General features: G+C 41.7%; 1 protein-coding gene and 1 long non-coding RNA gene across 6 annotated transcripts in view; both read right to left on the bottom strand.

The window, feature by feature from the left end:
* Positions 1–12761, bottom strand: part of SPAG9 (sperm associated antigen 9) — a 108445-nt gene extending 95684 nt beyond the window's left edge. For 4 of the 5 annotated variants that reach the window (XM_048817379.2, XM_048817382.2, XM_048817381.2 and 1 more), the window contains exons 1-2: positions 12315–12760; positions 1908–2028 (exon numbers count right to left, since the gene is read on the bottom strand). In XM_048817379.2, the coding sequence (XP_048673336.1) occupies positions 1908–2028; positions 12315–12620 (427 nt within the window). In that variant the 5' untranslated portion in view covers positions 12621–12760. Of the gene's footprint in view, positions 1–1907; positions 2029–12314 lie in introns of all 5 variants that reach the window. The other variant, XM_048817380.2, reaches the window with a different exon arrangement.
* A 2390-nt stretch (positions 12762–15151) lies between these two features.
* On the bottom strand, positions 15152–19874 carry LOC142069033 (uncharacterized). The gene is made up of 3 exons (XR_012664900.1): positions 19651–19874; positions 16859–17081; positions 15152–16478 (listed from the first exon to the last, which is right to left on the bottom strand). It is a non-coding gene; the product is annotated as an uncharacterized LOC142069033 (long non-coding RNA).
* Positions 19875–19877: the final 3 nt, after the last annotated feature.

Raw genomic sequence — 19877 nt, 5'->3', positions numbered from 1 at the left:
AGCCAGCCACCAAGACTGCCACATTAAGAAAAAATGAGACATTGCTCTAGAAAAAATATGGAGTCTCATTCATCTCCTGTTTGGGATTTCAGTAAGTTTCTCTTACATTCTTAAGATTTGGTCTTTTGTACTTAAGGTATTTTCTCCTCTAATGTAATCATCTTGGGTCCTGTTATCATACATAACCTTTTGCCCTGGGCTCTGAAGAAGGTCAGTCTAGAATTTATTCTAATCTTTCAGCAGGCCACAGGCTAGGGCCCAGCACCAAACACACCCTGAAAGGTCTTCATAGCTAGAGCCCGGGAGAGTGGAAATGATCTCTCAGCAGACAACGGACGTTCTCAAAGAAGCAAGGTTGAAGCAGGAGATTCCAATAAAGAGCAAAGATGGGGGACAATTTTCAGATTAAACTTTTTTGCCAAAAATTGAAAATTTAGGTCAACCAATCCAACCAATTGTTTCAGTCCAAAAAAGTCTGCATGTTTGATTGATATTTTCTAAACAAAATGTTACGACTTCATTTCAAGTTTATTAAAAAATTATGAAAGGTATAAAAACTGAAAACAAAATCAAAATGTTTCATTTTAGGTCAAATGAAACATGAATTTGATTTGTGTCAAAAAATTCTGAAGTATTTCATTTCACTTCACATCAATACAAAACAAAAACCTTTATTTTTCAGTTCAGTCACCAACCCCCGCAAAAAAAAATTTGGTTATTTACACATGTCTCACACACTAAGGGCTTGTCTACACTACCCACCAGATTGGCAGGTAGCGGGTCAATCGAGCAGGGGTCAATTTATCGCATCTATATGTTGATTTATCGCATCTACTCTATTGACTGATGAGCACTCTCCCGTCGACTCTGGTACTCCACCAGAATGAGAAGCGCAAGCCAAGCCAAAGGGAGAGCGTCAGCTGTCGACTTACTGCAGTGAAGACACCACGGTAAGTAGTTCCTAGTACGTAGCTGAAGTTGTGTATCTTAGATAGGGCTCGTCTACACTACCGCGGGGGGTCTAAGAGTCCTCTTAAAAGCAGCAAAGTGGAAGGAGTCAGTAATCAACATCAATTTATAGACTGGACTGCGTAACGCTTTTTGCGCACTAAGGCTATGTCGACACTACCCCTTAGGACGGTATAACTTACGTCACAAAGGGTGTGAATAACCCATCACCAAATGACACATTACACCAACCTAAGCGCTGGTGTGGACAGCGCTATGTCAGGGGGAGAGCTTCGCCCATCAGCTTAGCTGACCCCGCTAACTGGGAATGGATTAAGTTGATGGGAGAGCACTCTCCCGTTAGCTTAGAGCTGCTACACCAGAGAGCTTACAGTGACACAGCTGCACCGATGCAGCTACATCACTGTAAGCTCTCTAGTATAGCAATAGCTTAAGACTTATACCCTGACCTGAAAAGAGTTATGTAAAATGAAGGTAGTGTTGTGTCAGAGAGTAGGAGGATAAAGGAATCATCAGAACAAAATGTGTTAGCATCTAAACTTCTGTCCTAGTTACAGGTGGAACAACATTTAAAGCTAGGTTTCTGAGTAGCAGCCATGTTAGTCTGTATTCGCAAAAAGGAAAGGAGTTCTTGTGGCACCTTAGAGACTAACAAATTTATTTGAGCATAAGCTTTTGTGAGCTACAGCTCACTTCTGAGCTGTAGCTCACGAAAACTTATGCTCAAATAAATTTGTTAGTCTCTAAGGTGCCACAAGTACTCCTTTTCTTTTTATTTAAAGCCAGTTTAAGTGCGTGTGTCAAGAGTGGTAGACCAGGCATCAGAAAAAGATTTGTCATGTATCACTATTGTAGGCTAAATTAGAGTGAAAATTAACATTCTGAAGTCATAATGTAATCAGAGTGCAGTTACAGCACAATAAGCCATTTCTACTTACTTTGATCAGCATAATTTTTTGCTTTCAGTTCAAGCTGTCGTGTTTGTGATTCTAATGATTCCACTCGGGTCTGTAAGTCCTTTTTTTCTTGTTCTTGAGAATCTTCAAATTCAATGAATTTCTGACAAAAAACAAATAAAATATTCAATACTGTGGTTAGACACTGAGCAGCAAGGTTAGGATTTTCAAAGAAGTCAAAGTTAGTCCGCTAAAGCTCACAAATTCAAAGGAAGTGGGTAGCTAACTCCCTCAGGCCTTTCTGAAAATCCTAGCTTAACTTTTATTAAGAAGAATATATAGTAGTTTACTTTTCCTGAAACACTAAGCTGCAGAATTTCAAACATTTTAGGTACTGAACGGTAGTTCTAACTAGCGTGCCCATTTTTCAAAGTCTTAAGGTACCTAAATTAGGGTGACCAAATCTGCAAGTTGGGCTCCTCTACTTCCTCTTACTTTTTACATGTAATTATAGACATTTTTCTTACTCCAACAAAGTGGCTTTTTTGCTTTTAAAGATGTAAACCGTACCACCTTCCTGCCTCTAAATCTGTTCAGTCCTGTCCATATACCGGAAGAAGTGTGAGGAGCTCCACGGGACTTCTAATGCAAGTTTTTCCCAGCTCCTACTGTAGTACAACAAGCAACAACACTCTGACAACATGATAATGCACTGCCCTCTAACTATTAAGTATTGTCAGGTTTCAGAGGAACAGCCGTGTTAGTCTGTATTCGCAAAAAGAAAAGGAGTACTTGTGGCACCTTAGAGACTAACCAATTTATTTGAGCATGAGCTTTCGTGAGCCACAGCTCACTTCATCAGATGTGTACCGTGGAAACTGCAGCAGACTTTATATACACACAGAGAATATGAAACAATACCTCCTCCCACCCCACTGTCCTGCTGGTAATAGCTTATCTAAAGTGATCAGCAGGTGGGCCATTTCCAGCACAAATCCAGGTTTTCTCACCCTCCACCCCCCCACACAAATTCACTCTCCTGCTGGTGCTAGCCCATCCAAAGTGACAACTCTTTACATAATCAAGTCGGGCTATTTCCTGCATAGATCCAGGTTCTCTCACTTCCCCCCCACCCCCATACACACACAAACTCACTCTCCTGCTGGTCTAAACTGACCACTCTCCAAGTTTAAATCCAAGTTAAACCAGAATATCTGGGGGGGGGTAGGAAAAAACAAGAGGAAACAGGCTACCTTGCATAATGACTTAGCCACTCCCAGTCTCTATTTAAGCCTAAATTAATAGTATCCAATTTGCAAATGAATTCCAATTCAGCAGTTTCTCGCTGGAGTCTGGATTTGAAGTTTTTTTGTTTTAAGATAGCGACCTTCATGTCTGTGATTGCGTGACCAGAGAGATTGAAGTGTTCTCCGACTGGTTTATGAATGTTATAATTCTTGACATCTGATTTGTGTCCAAACTGGACAGTCTCTACGTAAAAGAATAAATGGACACAAATCAGATGTCAAGAATTATAACATTCATAAACCAGTCGGAGAACACTTCAATCTCTCTGGTCACGCAATCACAGACATGAAGGTCGCTATCTTAAAACAAAAAAACTTCAAATCCAGACTCCAGCGAGAAACTGCTGAATTGGAATTCATTTGCAAATTGGATACTATTAATTTAGGCTTAAATAGAGACTGGGAGTGGCTAAGTCATTATGCAAGGTAGCCTGTTTCCTCTTGTTTTTTCCTACCCCCCCCCCCCCCCCCAGATATTCTGGTTTAACTTGGATTTAAACTTGGAGAGTGGTCAGTTTAGACCAGCAGGAGAGTGAGTTTGTGTGTGTATGGGGGTGGGGGGGAAGTGAGAGAACCTGGATCTATGCAGGAAATAGCCCGACTTGATTATGTAAAGAGTTGTCACTTTGGATGGGCTAGCACCAGCAGGAGAGTGAATTTGTGTGGGGGGGTGGAGGGTGAGAAAACCTGGATTTGTGCTGGAAACGGCCCACCTGCTGATCACTTTAGATAAGCTATTACCAGCAGGACAGTGGGGTGGGAGGAGGTATTGTTTCATATTCTCTGTGTGTATATAAAGTCTGCTGCAGTTTCCACGGTACACATCTGATGAAGTGAGCTGTGGCTCACGAAAGCTCATGCTCAAATAAATTGGTTAGTCTCTAAGGTGCCACAAGTACTCCTTTTCTTTTTATTAAGTATTGTGTGTCACTTTCAGATCAATACTGAGTCAACACCCATTCTGGATTTACATGAAGTGTAGAAAATTAATCCTATTCTCTTAAGTAGAATAAATTCTTCATAAGCCAACCTGTTTTACAAAGAGTAAAATATGAAGTATTGGAAACAGTACCTATTTGTTATATAGGCTATAGAAGAGCTAATATGAAACAAGTCTTGAAGACCTGATAAAGAAAGGTGAGTAATTCAACTATCAACATCTTAATCATCAGCCAGACTACTAGTCCTCATGTTGTAACAACTAGGATCATGACCATAGCTTTATAGGATCATAAATAGAACAGTTTCATTTCCAGAAACTATTCTCAGACGGATTTCCACTCCTGAAGGTAGAAAGCAAACCGTGGGAGCCCAGAAGTTTGCACTTCACAGGAAACTTGTGTAGGAAAGAGTTTATAAAACAGAAGTGAATTTATGAATCACACTTGAATAACATTTACAGTTTAAGTTTATAGTGAGCACACAGCATGCCATTTACCTTATGTAGCATTCCAGTGTTCATTTTTGGAGCATTCTGTCCAAATTAACTTCCCTTGATCACTTGGCCAATAAGGTGTAATCGAAAAAACTTTAGAGCAGTGCCAAGCAGACTAAGTTAACTTATTTTAGAGTAGCAGCCGTGTTAGTCTGTATTCGCAAAAAGAAAAGGAGTACTTGTGGTGCCTTAGAGACTAAAATTTATTTGAGCATCCGATGAAGTGAGCTGTAGCTCACGAAAGCTTATGCTCAAATAAATTTGTTCGTCTCTAAGGTGCCACAAGTACTCCTTTTCTTTTTAAGATAACTTAGTCCTCTACAACCACTCTGGCCCTTCCTAACTATAGATACTTACCTTCCAGCACAAAGTATGATCACATGCAGCTACCGAGCATCCTAAAATCCTTTGTAAGAGGGACTGAACACAAGTGGGAGTGGGAAAGAGGAAAAACAGGAAGTGTGTGTTAAGGAACAAATGCCAGCAGTACTGCTGCCATCCAGTTAGAATTACATCCAGGAATCAATTTTTTAATACTAACCTTTCCATCTAATAGTTATTACTATTCAATAGCCTGGGAGTAAAGTTTATGATCCGAGTCCAATTCCTATATAGGCATTTATGCAAAATTAATTTCTACTAGCAGCTAAAATCCCATGCTGTCATACAGATGTGGCGGCTAGGCCAAGTAATCCACTATCTGTGTTGTCTCCCTCATACAATGATTAAAAATGGCCCAGTGTACATTATGCTTAATCAACTCTCACATACAACTCTTATTAACTTTATACTGAGTGCGGGGGGGGACGGGACACAGCAGTCTTAACATGCATAGCAAAGTTTTAAATTGGGAGTTAAAGACACGCAAGCTAAAAGTGTTTAATGAAAGTTAAAGTTCTAGTTCAGTTGTTTCAGGTAACGTTAGTCTTCGTTGTTCACACAAATGGACGCATGAGTAATTTAAGTATAACAGTACAGTAACGGTATGATACGCAAACTGTGGGAGTACTGTGATGAACCAAGTTGTTGTAGTTCCAATATCACAAGTGTCCAACAAGCAATGCTTTATTGTAGCTACACTGTACACAACGCTTAAAGTTCTAGCTAACTTGTTTTGATTCTTTCAGGGATGGCTGGAAAGTAATAATAAAATAGTCCAGTTACTAGCTTCATTTCATAGTAACTAATACAATGTGTGGTTACATATTCTAGTATTCAGCATATATAATAATGAAGATAACAGAAAATAACCTAAAGCCAGAAAGCTAAAACGGTTACAGAAAGGGTGCGGTCTTATCTTCTGAAAATGTTTTTCCCCCCCCCCCCCATCTCCTGACTGTGATGTGTGGAAGTGAGATCAGCAGGAGGAAGTAAATCAGATGCAGAAATATGCATAATAAACTAAATTCAAAGCTATGCATAGAGTGAGCACAAGACCCGTAGGTCTTTGGCAGTGCATAGGTCTTGTGCTTACCCTCTGCACAGGGTGAAATTCACTCAGCATATTTTGTAGGTAATGGACTTCTAAAGTCGATGACAAAAAAAATGAAAGTGATAGGTGAAGTTCTAACTACTCAAAAGTACTTTTCCAGTCCAAATGATTATACTTGAATTGATCCAACGGTCTAAAAAAGGGTGGACTTTAAAAACCACAGAAGTTACATCTGTAGGGAAAACATACCACCTCAGAAAACAGACCAAAAAAAGCACTCTCCTTCCCATAGGAGAAAGCTGAGCTTTCTCTATATTTCTGATCTAATGACAATAGGAAACAGGGGCCTCTATACGTATGGAGGCTCCTTTCAGTGACAGACTCCTTGACCTCACTGCAAGTTCACTTAAATCAATCCTCACGCTGTCACACATGGAGCACTGGTGGCCCAGGGAGCTCATTCTTATGGACCTAAGAGCTGGCAGGTCTTATGGCACTCCTTGTTTCCAATTGCAAAGAGCGGCCTATTCTTTACCAATATTACTCGTCCACACAAGCAATTGCTGTAGCTGTAACAGGGATGATATATGATTATGAATGAGATTAATGAGAAGTTGGGAAGACAAGTGGTCCACATGATGATCTATTAAGATGACGTTGATATAGGACTCCTGTGTGAACAAGTAGCTTTTCAAAAATATCATGTCAAAGTTGATTGTCACTCTTGAGACTATTCCCCACAAATATTGCATTGAAATAGCTTGTTCACAATTGTTTATATCTAACTTTTATGATCTATCATCAAATTTTAGATTATCTATAAAGGGAAATAGAGAGAGAATTCATAACACTTTATGAAAGCACTTTATTTCTACAGACCAATGCAGCAAGAAATTTAATACAGACCAACCAGCAAGAAATTCTGATTAAGCCAAATTACCTAAATGCACTGTTTTCTATTCATACTATAAACTTGAAGAAAAGTGCTTTCATATAAGCTGTTACATGGCTATCATAGGACTCAATGCTGTTCATATGACAGCGCTTGGAGCAAAATGCTAAGAGAAGCAAGAACAGCTGATGCTGAAAGACAAGTAAATGGTTTTGTGGTTCTCTGCTTTAATGAAGGGAGTTCATATTTAAACTTATTAGTTTATACCAGTATTCCGATGAACTGCTGGAAGAAGGAGTGAACAGTTTACCTATTTCCCTTTGTTTTAGTAATATTCACTAGTGAAATATATGGTGTAAAAATACGACCGGAAACCAGAAACATACAACTTGCACTTTTGTAACTGCTTCTACCGCACCACATTAAAGTAAGCAAAAGAAAATGGGCAAGAATAGGTATAAATACAACTGCAACAGCATTGTTAATTTGCTTCCATTTGACAATTTCCTGAAGTCACGTGTCACATGAGTGCAAAAGATTAGCAACAATTTTACTTCTGAATCAGCTGTTTTTATTTCCATTTTAATGTCATCACCACACATAAAACCAAATATAGATTTAGTTTTTCATCCTTTTACACAATTTCTTCTGGAGCTGCTCAGGACTTAGCTAAAAAACACACCAGTTTTCAAATTAAGGTTGTTGTGGTTTTGCTTGCTTGTTTGGTTGGTTGGTTTTTTAACTAGTTAAAGGTAATTCTCTTGCTCATTCCACTGCTGTTTTAAAGATTTACACTGGACAATCTAAAGAGATGCTAAGGACCCAAGTTCTATTCAAGGGGAATTATGTTCTATCCAAAACAAAAGAATATTCAAAATAGGTGAAGTTATTCAAAGGGACAGTACCAACTTATTTCTATTTTTGCCCATATTGTTACAAGTAACACCTAACATGAACATAACTGGGAGATTAGAGAAAAACAGACATTTCTCTCAAGTTTACTTTTTGCATCTGACAGCACTATGCAGAGTTCGAGTTGCTATTTCCCTGTGTAGTCAGTTTTCCCTGTTTATGTAGATCTTCCACACAGCAAAAGCAGAGGGAATAAAAAACATTTTCAAAAATAGGGAAGTTATTGCAAAGCCACAGAAATTGACAAGGCAGCTCAGCTTAAACTACTTTTAACTTTTAAAAGTGACTAGATTTCAAGGTAACATTCCTTTAGAAGTGAACTGACGTTGAGGACCAACTTCAACAATTCTATCAAATGACATTTTACAAAATATCAATTTGTAGCAAGCATTCCCCAAAATTTAGATGAACATAACAGCAATTCAACATGCCATGTAAAGCCACTCCTTGGTTTTAGTAGTTAAATTACACTAACACTTAATACTTCTTCAAAGCACTTTCTAGGTATTAATCTTCACAACACTCATGAAAGTCAGTTATACTTCCCATTTTGCACACTGCAAAATAAAGAAGGTATTTAAGTGACTTGCCCAACACCTCAGTACATCAACAGCAAAACCAGGGGTGGACCATAAGTTCCTGGCACTCAGATTCATGCTCCATTCACTTGATTACTACTTACCATAGATCAAAAACTACACATTGAAAGTATGTGACATTCAAAATGTCAAATCTGGATAAGAGTTCTACTCTTGTAAAAGTTAGAGTATTTGAGTTTGCTCACTGCTGAATAAGAGTAATTTTAAATATTTAACACTGTTAACGTGAAATCCTAAGCAGAAAAACTTTAGCCATTGTCTTCCTCACTATTTCTAATTAGTCTACAATACTTAAACCCATTTAATGGGAAGCTGGAAACTAATTTCCTTTTCATGCCTACAAAAAAAATGTATTATTAAAGACGTCAGGTTTCAATAATAGGTTCATTTAATAAGTTATGGGGCAAGTCTATAAACCCAAACCCCAGATAAATGTTTCTTTGCTGAAAGAAACTGCTTGTGGCTGTTGTGCTGTTTTTAAGCCCAGTAGTAACATTAAGCAATTATGTGACTCAAAGCTCCCGTAGAACTTTTCTGCCACCTCCCCATAGCTAAACATAGACCTGTGTGCTCCTCCAGGAACTACAATCAGAAGTATATTTATAAGACACAGCAACATAAAAGTTCTTTTCTTCCTCATTTCTTTGTTGCTTGTTACTTAGACTATACTGGAACCTTTAACAATTTTTTCTAATTCTCATTTTGTAAATATAAATGGTCACACAGCAGTCACATGCAAAACACTGGCAAAATATCCAGATATCCCATCTTCTCAATTTTCATTTAAACCAGGAAACTGAACAAACTCTGAAACTTTATTCATGTGATGTAACAGCGTGTTAGTCTGTATTCGCAAAAAGAAAAGGAGTACTTGTGGCACCTTAGAGACTAACCAATTTATTTGATGCATCCGATGAAGTGAGCTGTAGCTCACGAAAGCTTATGCTCAAATAAATTGGTTAGTCTCTAAGGTGCCACAAGTACTCCTTTTCTTTTTATGAATAAAGTTATGCAGGCAGCTTCTTACTGATTATGAAAACTGATCACATGCATCAGTCATTGAAGAAATGACTGGCACCCAAAGAATAGCTAAAAGAAGCAGATTTTAACTTCTCATTTTTGGAGATCATTACCAAAAGAAACCCACAATCACAACTTGCATCATGTCACACAATGCTAATGAGGAAGAAATACAACAAAAATGGGAGCTTACTGATTAAAGAACAGTGAAGCAAAAAAGGTTCTGAGTTAAGAAACAACATGAATATTCATCATCAAGCTACGCCAAAGAAAAAAATTCCTATAATGATAGCGAGAAAGGGGGAGAGAATTATTCAGAATAGTCAAAAGTTGGGAAGCCAAGTAATACCAGGTTTTTAGTAGAGAATATGGAAAAATATCTTAAGCATTAGGTCAATCAAGCAACAGAAGAGTTCACCCAAATAAGTCAAAGGACTATCAAAGCCAACCATTTGTTAAAAAATTGCCCCTTAAAAGAAAGCAATAGTATGAATCTGCAACTCATGTACCTTCCCCCTCATTTTATTTCTCCCTTTTGTAGAAGCATCTTTGCATTAGTACCAAATATTAAAAAATGGGTGCTATGACTGTATTTGGAAAATGCATATACATCTTTGACTGTATCATGCATTTTTTAATTTATCATGCATATGTTAATGGAGTAATTGAAAATGGCCTGTGAGTACTACAGGTGTGCGTTCATGTTGAAAGGACAATCAGTGTGTTCACATTTGAAAACATTGCCTTAAAGTTAGTTGCAGTTTCAGCGACTATCAATAAGGACTTTTGCTGTAATTGAGTAACAATTTTAGTCTACATTATATTGGTCACCTCAATTGTCTTATAGAAATAGAACACTACTATACTGCCATAGATATACCTACAGGTGCGCACTTCTGAAAAGTCCATAAGAGCTGGAACAACATCACATTTTCTTCCTGAGCTTTGTTATAGTTTCTGCTCCATGTTGCCGAGACCCTAAGTATGAACCATCCTTGCAATATAGTCATGAAACTTTACCAGTCCATGAAAATAAGTCAAATACCCCCTCTTCCTTTTCACCTTGATAATAAAGTGAAATTCAATCACCTATCAATAAACTGATTCCCTTGGTAGTTAATGAGCAATTAATTTTGCAAATCTGGTATAGAAATTTATCATATTCTTTTTATTGGTTTGGACAAAAACCAGATGCAAGTCTTTAGAGCAAAGATGTGTGTATTCATACTGTATTTCTTTATAATTTTATAATAAACATCCTTTGTTTTGTAGTCTTCTTGCCTGTTCAAGTGTGACCTGTAGCAATTTGTACCTTAACCTTTTTTCACATGATTTTAGAATTATTTGCATTGCACCACAGAGTTAATTTTACTAGGCTTGTAAAACAACTCTTTCTAAGTTAAAAAAAGACAACACTAGTACGGAAAAAGACTACTTTCAGTAACAATGCTTTTCAGTTTTCAAAACAACAGAAAGTAAAGAACATGAAGATGAGTGCAGGAGAAGAAGCCTATGTCTGGACATGGACTATTTTTAAGGCAGTTGGCTAAATTAAGGATGATGGTTTCACTCCAATTTTGGAGAGATAGTGTGTTGGAGGAAATAATTAAAGCAACAGTGCGGGACAATATTGTTTGACACTTTTGCACAAGGGATGCTTTACAAATTTTTACTCTCTGAAATAAGAAACTGGATGATCTACCTTGACACACCCAACCATGGGGCTTATTATGTGGTATCATCATTGAAGGACTATGCTACTGAACAATCTCTAGCCACCTGCTGCTCATCTAAAGCTTCCATCCACCAGCCCAGGGAGTTACAGCCTGAACAGCACTGCCGATTTCTACACACCACATAATGTATCATTTTTCAGTCACACCTACACAAGATATTTATAAGGAAGGACAATAAAAATAACTACTGAGCGTCTTAACTTCAGAAAATTCACAGTGGGGAAGTTTGAGATACTGATTCATTTAATCTTTGGTTCTTTGACTACTCTAGCAAATAGTATTGTTCTTCTGTCTGACCCATGTGAATAAAAGAAAAACAAAATCTTCTCGCGCTGTTCTAGTCAGTTATTTTAAGAGTCCCAAAGAAAGAAGAGCCACATAAAAGAGTGGAAGCTGTGGACTGAGATAAACAGCTTGCTGTAATTAACTCTGTATTGTCATTTTCTAACTCTGCATTGTCTATTCCTAAAAAAGGAATATGATGTACAATACATTCCTCTGACCAGGATGCTATGCGTCAGTACAGTCTGAAGAAAGGGGGAAATATCTGTTTCCTTACCCCTACAAATAAGCCACTTGTTTAGCCATGATATGGCCATCTCTACACCTCAGATGAGTTGGTACAAAGTTGGGTGTCTGTGTGTGACCTACCTTGTATGGGAACCAGGTGAAGCCAGCCTACTACAGCCTAATACTCTGGCACGCTGGGAAGTGGGGTAGCTCCACCGTCCCACCAGCATGGGAAGAGGATGTTAAAGCACCCTGCACTTCGCCCTACGAGGTGGAAGCGAGTCCCGGGAGAAGGAGCTCGAAGCCTCCATCCCACTCCCAGGAAAGGAAACTAGGCTTAGGAAACATACAGCCGGCCCCGGACCTCGTCGGCCCGGCCCCTACTCTCACCCTACCGCGACCCTTATATTGCTGTATCCCAGGAGCATCCGAGCCCGGCTCCCCCGCCCTCCTCGGCTTGCTCTAGCGGCCCCACCTCCCAGGTCCTGCCGAGCCAGTAGGGCGGCCCGGTCCCCTCAGCTGTGCCACGGGCCAGTCCCGCATCCTCGCCCAGCGCCGCCGCTAGCTCGTCCCTGTGAGCAGCCCCCGACCCCGCGGCCCCCTCACCTCCTCGGCCTGCTTGCGCAGCGCCTTCTCGCGCTCGTACTGGGTGAGCAGCTGCTCGTTGTCGTCCCGCAGCAGCTCCAGCTCCACGCTGGCCTCCTGGCTGTGCGCGCACACCGAGTCCAGGTTCTCCAGCACCGCCACCACCAGCGGCATCAGCTCGGCCACCACCTCCTCGTCGTAGCGCCCGATCAGCCGCTCGAACTCGCGGTAGATGGAGCCCGCCAGCCCCGACACCCGCTCCGACATCATGGCGGGGCCCGGGCCGCCCGGGTCTTCCTGGTACACCACGCCGTCCGCCAGCTCCATGGCCTCGGTGCGGCCGGCCCGCCTGGCTCCTTCCCTGACAGGGCCCGGCCGGGCGGCGGCTCTCAGCGCCTCCTCCCCACTCTGCGGCGGGGCCTGGCCGAGGGCGCGGGCGCACCGCACTGACCTCACCCACAGCGCCGGGGCGGGGCGCGGGGCAGCGGCGTCACCTGGACAGGGCGGGGCCGCATGCGGTGTACGGGGGAGGGGGAGAGGGAATGACGCGCCTGCGTCGCCGGACTCACCGCGGCACAGGGGCGGAAGCGCGGGCCACGCTAGAACGTGTGGGGCGGGGCTTGCGTGGGGGGGGGGGCGAGGAGTCGCCGGAGGCGTGTGGGCGGGGGACTGAGGTCCCTGGGGCAAGGGGCAGAGTCTCTGCGGGGAAGGTCCTAGCAGGGGAGGGGAGCGGCCCAGTGGTGCTGGGGAGACAGCCTGGGGGAGGGGCTTAATGAGGACGGGAAAGGAGTGGGCGGGGCCTGTTGGCTGAGGGAGAAAAGGTGAGGGGCATGTGGGGAGGGGACTGTCAGGGTAGGAATGACGTGACCTGCAGGGGGAGGCTGCGCTAAAGGAAGAGGCACCTGTATCAGAGGCTTTAGCCTTTTGGGGGCTAAGGGGTGGGGAAGGGTGTCTGACCTCACTGAAAGGAGAGAGTGGGGCGGGGAGAAGGGATAGGTGAGTCCACACTTAAGTCTTGTGATGTTTTGTAGGGGATCCAGGCCAAGAGCCTTGAGTCAGCCTTTGTGTCATATGGGTGGGGCAAGGCATGGGGAGACAATACATGTGGCAGTATTCCACTGTAGCCAGCTCCTGCTTCCTGAACATCTCAGTCAACAAGAAAATACATTCCAGAAAAGTGACATCAACAAGTGGTGGAAACTTGAGGCATTTATACTGCTGTATGCTGCATAAATGGTCTGAAGTAAATAGGCTGAATTTCAATAAGGACAAATGCAAAGTACTCCATTTAGGAAGGAACAATCAGTTGCACACATACAAAATCGGAAGTGACTACCTAGCAAGGAGTACTGCAGAAAGGTATCTGGAGGTCACAAGCTAAATATGAGTCAACAGTGTTACACTGTTGCAAAAAAAGCAAGCATTTTCCTGGGATGTATTAGCAGGAGTGTTGTAAACCAGACACAACAAGTAATTCTTCCACTCTACTCCACACTGATTAGGCCTCAGCTGGAGTACTGTGGACAAATTGGAGAAAGTCCAGAAAAGAGTAACAAAAATGATTAAAGGTCTAGGAAACATGACCTATCAGGGAAGATTAAAAAAAATTGAGTTTGTTTAGTCTGGATTAAAAAAAAATTGAGGGGGGAACATGATAATAGTTTTCAAGAACATAAAAGGTTGTTACAAGAAGGAGGGAGAGCAATTGTTACCTTTAACCTCTGAGGACAGGACAAGAAGCAACGGGCTTAATTTGCAGCAAGGGCAGTTTAGTTTGGGCATTAGGAAAAACTTCTTAACTCACTGGAATAAATTGCCTACGGAGGTTGTGGTATCTTAATAATTGGAGATTTTTAAGCGCAGGTGTAGACAAATACCTGTAAGGGATGGTCTAGATAATACTTAGTCCTGACTTGAGTGCAGGGTACTACACTAGAAGACCTCTCAAGGTCCCTTCCAGTCCTATGATTCCATAAAGCACTTGAAACAGCTGTAGGAAACACAGCAGCCTGGCTGGTGGAGCCCAGGTGAATATGCATTTTCTGTAATATGTTTTATTAGCATATTTCACAAATTATTAGATGATGAAAAAAATCTCACAATCCCACTCACTGTACAGTCTCTAACTCAGAGACTTCAAGAGTTTTGACTGACGAGATCATCTGTATGTTTCTTTGTAGTATGTGCCCCACCAGCATCAGTGGTGTTAATTGTTTATACTTTGAGGGCCCTCTGCTGGCTATACAGCAGTAGATCTTAACACTGTTTCAGTCTAAATCAGTGGTTCTCAAACTTTTGTACTGGTGACCCCTTTCACATAGTAAGCCTCTGAGTGCGACCCCCCCTTATAAATTAAAAACTCTTTTTATTATATTTAACACCATTATAAATGCTGGAGGCAAAGCGGGGTTTGGGTGGAGACTGACAGCTCGTGACCCCCCACGTAATAACCACGTGATCCTCTGAGGGGTCCCAACCCCCAGTTTGAGAACCCCTGGTCTAAATCATAGAATTTTAGGATTACAAGGGACCCCAAGGGTCATCTAGTTTAGTGTTTCTCAATGATTGGTCTGTGGACTGGTGCCTCTCCATGAGATCTCCCTGACATAATTTAGGAAGGCAGCAAGCTGGTCCCTGGTATCAAAAAGGCTGAGAAACACTGATATATAGTCTAACCCCATACCATGAAAATCCTATATTAGCAGAAGCTCTTGGAATTTTGAGGATATTTTTTCCTCATTTCTTGGTGCCAACTGGTGGATTTAAAAAAAATTTAAACCTGGAATAAATGTATCTCCAGATTATAACTATTTGAAGGCAGGTCAGATTTTGGGATTAAGCAGGCTGAACAATTGCTCTTTAATTGTGATAATAATACTTTATTATAAATACATGAATGAGCAAAGCCTCACAATATGCTGGAGAAGCAAGCAAACATTATTATCCACTAATTATATATGAAGAAATTGAGGCACAAAGAGGTTAAGTGAATTGCTTAAGGTCACATTTTGAGTCAGTGACAGAGCTGGAATTAGAATTCAGTAGCTCGTGGTTCCCAGCCCAGTGCTAAGTTCAAGGACTTTGCTCATCTCTCATCATGTAGTTTTCTGAAGTATTTCAAGGAATTAATATTAGGTATACATTTCAATACTGGTAAAAACTTTTGGAAAAAAATGTACACTGGCTGATAACAAATGGTTTATAATGAAAGATCCCTAAAATACGGAATGATGAGCTCCAATCTGGATATATTATATTCATATATGAATAATATGGGCTAATTTCTATACTATTTTAACATTAGAGACCGAAAAAGAGAAACTTAGATTTGAAAAAGTGTTAGATACTCCATATTCCACAATTTTCATCAGCTATTTCAAGATTGTTTTGGAGAATGCCACCATAGAAATTTTCTGTGGATTGCTATGAACTACTGGCTTTCTCTGAGTTTTAATGCTATAATGAACTGTATTGCCTGAACTAATATTACTGTTTATATTGCTAAGGTTACAAAGTCTATCAAATTAGCAAAAAATGCTATTTCAAAAAATGCAAGAGCTAATCAGGTAGTGAAGATCTAACTAATAGCTAGTCCATTAATTTCCACTGGAGAGCAAAGGAGGCTCATACTGTATTTTCATTTGGCCTGGTCCTGAACAATTACTGTACTTAAGACTTTTGTGTTGCACTGCGTATTTAGATACATCAGATCAGCAGGGTTGTATAGATGTAGGTCTAGTTATGACAAGAAGTAGATCCAAGCTACAAGGTGTGCACTCAGACTGGAACTTTCCCAATATTTAGAGTTGTACAGATGTAGGTTTTTAGCTCAGACCACTGTAAAGTAGGGGTCAGAGTCACAAACTTAGGACCCAGACCTGAATTCTCCAAAAAATTGAGGGGAGGTGTTCATTTCAAAGTCTTTGGGTCAGGCCTGTCTCATAAAATATCAGCCATTTCTAGGTGTCAGTGGTTCCCAAACTTGTTCCGCCGCTTGTGCAGGGAAAGCCCCTGGTGGGCCGGGCTGCTTTGTTTACCTGCCACGTCCGCAGGTTCGGCCGATCGCGGCTCCCAGTGACCGCGGTTCGCTGCTCCAGGCCAATGGGAGCTGCTGGAAATGGCACGGGCCGAGGGACGTACTGGCCGCTGCTTATATTAGAGATGGAAATTTTCCCGGCATCCCCACTGCAAATAAATTGTGGAAAATCAGAGGTTGTGGGCATAAAAATACTTCACTGGACTTACATTTTATGTAAAAGGAAAGAAGAGAGCATATATCAGGAAACGAGATGCGGATTAAAAGTTCAGATGAAAGAAGGATCAAGGGCATCCACAGGAAAATAAAAATCCAATTAGTGGATTAAAGGTAAAAGGCCAAGGTATAAATAAAACGGTTTTAAGAAAGGATAGTGAAAGGATCAGAGCAGGACGAGGTCAGGAGCTAATACTATGTAATTGGGAAGGGAGGTTACAAAAGGAGTATATAAAAGAATGAAGTGAAATGAGAGATAAATATACAAGTGAGGAAGGCCTAAATATGAAGGGATAGAAGTGCAGAACCGTACCACTTTATTTCACCATTTCCAGAGAGTAGTTTTCAGTGGTTCACAGTCAAGCTAGAAGGGATCAATTCTGGGTCCAATTCTGTTCAATATCTTCATTGATCATTTAGATAATGGCATAGAGTGTATACATAGTTTGCAGACAATGCCCAGATGGGAGGGAGTACAGGTGTTTTGGAGGATAGGATTAAAATTCAAAACGATCTGGACAAACTGGTGAAATGCTCTAAAATAAACAGAATGAAATTCAATAAGGACAAATGCAAAGTACTCCACTTAGGAAGGAACAATGAGTTGCACACATACAAAATTGGAAATGACTGCCTAGCAAGGAGTACTGCAGAAAGGGATCTGGGGGTAACAAGCTAAATATAGGTCACAAACTGACTATGAGTCAGCAGTGTAGCGCTGTTGCAAAAAAAAAAAAAAAAAAAAAAAGCAAGCATCATTCCCTGATGTATTAGCAAGAGTGTTGTAAGCAACACACAAGAAGTAATTCTTCCACTCTACTCCATGCTGATTAGGCCCCAACTGGAGTACTGTGGACAAACTGGAGAAAGTCCAGAAAAGAGTAACAAAAATTATTAAAGGTCTAGGAAACATGACCTATCAGGGAAGATTTAAAAAAACTGAGTTTGTTTAGTCTGGAGAAGACTGAGGGTGGGGACATGATAACAGTTTTCAAGTACATAAAAGGTTGTAACAAGGAGGAGGGAGAAAAATTGTTACCTTTAATCTCTGAGGTTAGGACAAGAAGCAATGGGCTTAAATTGCAGCAAGGACGGTTTAGGTTCGGCATTATGAGAAACTTCCTAACTCTCAGGGTAAACACTGGAATAAATTGACTAGGGAAGTTGTGGAATCTCAGTCACTGGAGATTTTTAAGAGCAAGTTAGACAAACAGCTGTGCAGGATGGTCTAGATAATACTTAGTCCTGTCATGAGTGAAGGGAACTGGATGAGATGACCTCTCGAGGTCCCTTCCAGGCCTATGATTCTATGATTATTCCAACATTGGGAGCTACTACCATGAAAATTGTTATGCTCTATATTTGTATACTTAATAGTGTGCACAGAATCACAGAAATGCTTAATGTGGCATCATTAATGGAGGAAAGAAAAATGTTATGATGTGAGCTTAAAAAGAAGGGGAAGAGATATAAAGACAGGTGGGGCAACAATGAAGAAAAAGTTAATCCCATTCATGTCAGAATCATGAAGAGGAGGCTTGGGATGGAGAAGACAGAATGGCTATGAGGTCAGGGGTGCTAGTTGCTGGAAATGCAAAGAAACTTGAAAACCTATTTTGAACTGGATTTGGAGATAGGTAGAAAGCTAAAGAATGTAATGAGGTGGGATGGTCTCCGCCTGCTTCCTAGAATGGCACAACAATGACTTGGCCAAAGCACTGTGGACCCTTGAAGTTAAAAATTTAGGCCAGAAGACTGTGAAAAAGGGAGCGTGTATATTTAGGATTTGCTGTTCAGATTTCCTATATACTAATTCTAATTAACTGTGGGGAGGCCCCCCCCCCCCACAACCCAATTGTCACATAGGCATGTCCAGGCATGTGTTGGCAGGGCTGTGATATCTGTGTCCTACCATTTTCTCCACATTTATACATTTTATTAAAGCTAATGTTAAAAAAATTATATAATACATAGGTTAAGAAAAGAGTGTCTGTACAGCTGGGTATACTACTTAGATTATCCACAACTACAAAGTTTGTTTTTAAAGTCATAAGATACATATAGTGCATAATCAGCAATAACCCAAATTTAGGTGAATGAATTTAAGAATACAGTTTAGATATTTAGCATCCATGCATTCAGGTACATTACTCATGAAAAAAGTTATACAGCGAGTTGGTGGCAAAAAGCAAAATATATCAACAAGTGAAGATTGTCCCTCAGTAATTGAGAATTTAGGATTGGCAGGACACTTTCATTGTGGCTTTTTGCTGTTGTTTTAATGCTGCCAAAGTGACATAAAGGGAGCGGAAAAGAAACCCTTGCTCTGGAGTAGGAGCGCTCACATGGGAGTGGCGGGGGGTCACTACACCAGTATTTGTGCTGGAAATGGCCCAACTTGATGATCACTTTAGATAAGCTATTACCAGCAGGACAGTGGGGTGGGAGGAGGTATTGTTTCATATTCTCTGTGTGTATATAAAGTCTGCTGCAGTTTCCACGGTATGCATCGGATGAAGTGAGCTGTAGCTCACGAAAGCTCATGCTCAAATAAATTGGTTAGTCTCTAAGGTGCCACAAGTCCTCCTTTTCTTTTTGCGAATACAGACTAACACGGCTGTTACTCTGAAACCTGTCTATAATCTGTAACACTTCCCCCTGTAGACACAAAACTGCGTGTGTATGACTGGCGGAGCACAGGGCGGTCTAGGCTGACTAGACAGGAAGTGTGAAAAATCGGGACAGGGGATGGGGAGCAACAGGCGCCTCTATAAGAAAAAGCCCCATTTGGGACTGTCCCTATAAAATCCGGACCTCTGAGATCACCCTAGGGCGGTGACCGCACCCGCTTCGCACCCACTGCGCTCGCTTACAGGGGCGAAGTCTCCTTTGAAACCGTACCAAGGGCGACACGTTTACAGCCCGACCCGTGTCTCCCGTGCTGCGAATGCCTGGGGCTGCCCTGCGGCCCCTGCCGGGAAAGCGCCCGGAGCCGCCCCTGGCCGCGCGGCGGGCAGAGCCCCCAGCCCCGCCGGCCTCCCTCCCCCGTCCCGCTCCTCCCTGCCATAGAGATGGAGATGCGCAGCAAGAGCGCCGCCCACTTGCCGGCGCAGTTAGGACTCGATGGGCCTGGAGTCGCTCTGCTCCCTCCCTAATCTTGCGTCCCCCCGTGTCGGGCCAGAGCGTCGCCTGAGCCCGCGATGGCGTATCCGCGCCCCGGGACAAGCGTCCCCGTGGGGGTGTGGGGAGGAACACGGGCCCCTCGCGGCTGCCAGGCCGGCTCCGGCCCGCTCGGCGCTGGGGCAGCGGGGGGCGTGTCTAGAGCTGGGTGG

Source organism: Caretta caretta, chromosome 14 (assembly GCF_965140235.1).
Source record: "Caretta caretta isolate rCarCar2 chromosome 14, rCarCar1.hap1, whole genome shotgun sequence".
NCBI classification, from domain to species: Eukaryota; Metazoa; Chordata; order Testudines; family Cheloniidae; genus Caretta; species Caretta caretta.
The sequence above is the reverse complement of the archived record's forward strand: the minus strand, read 5'-3'. Positions and strand labels throughout refer to the sequence as shown.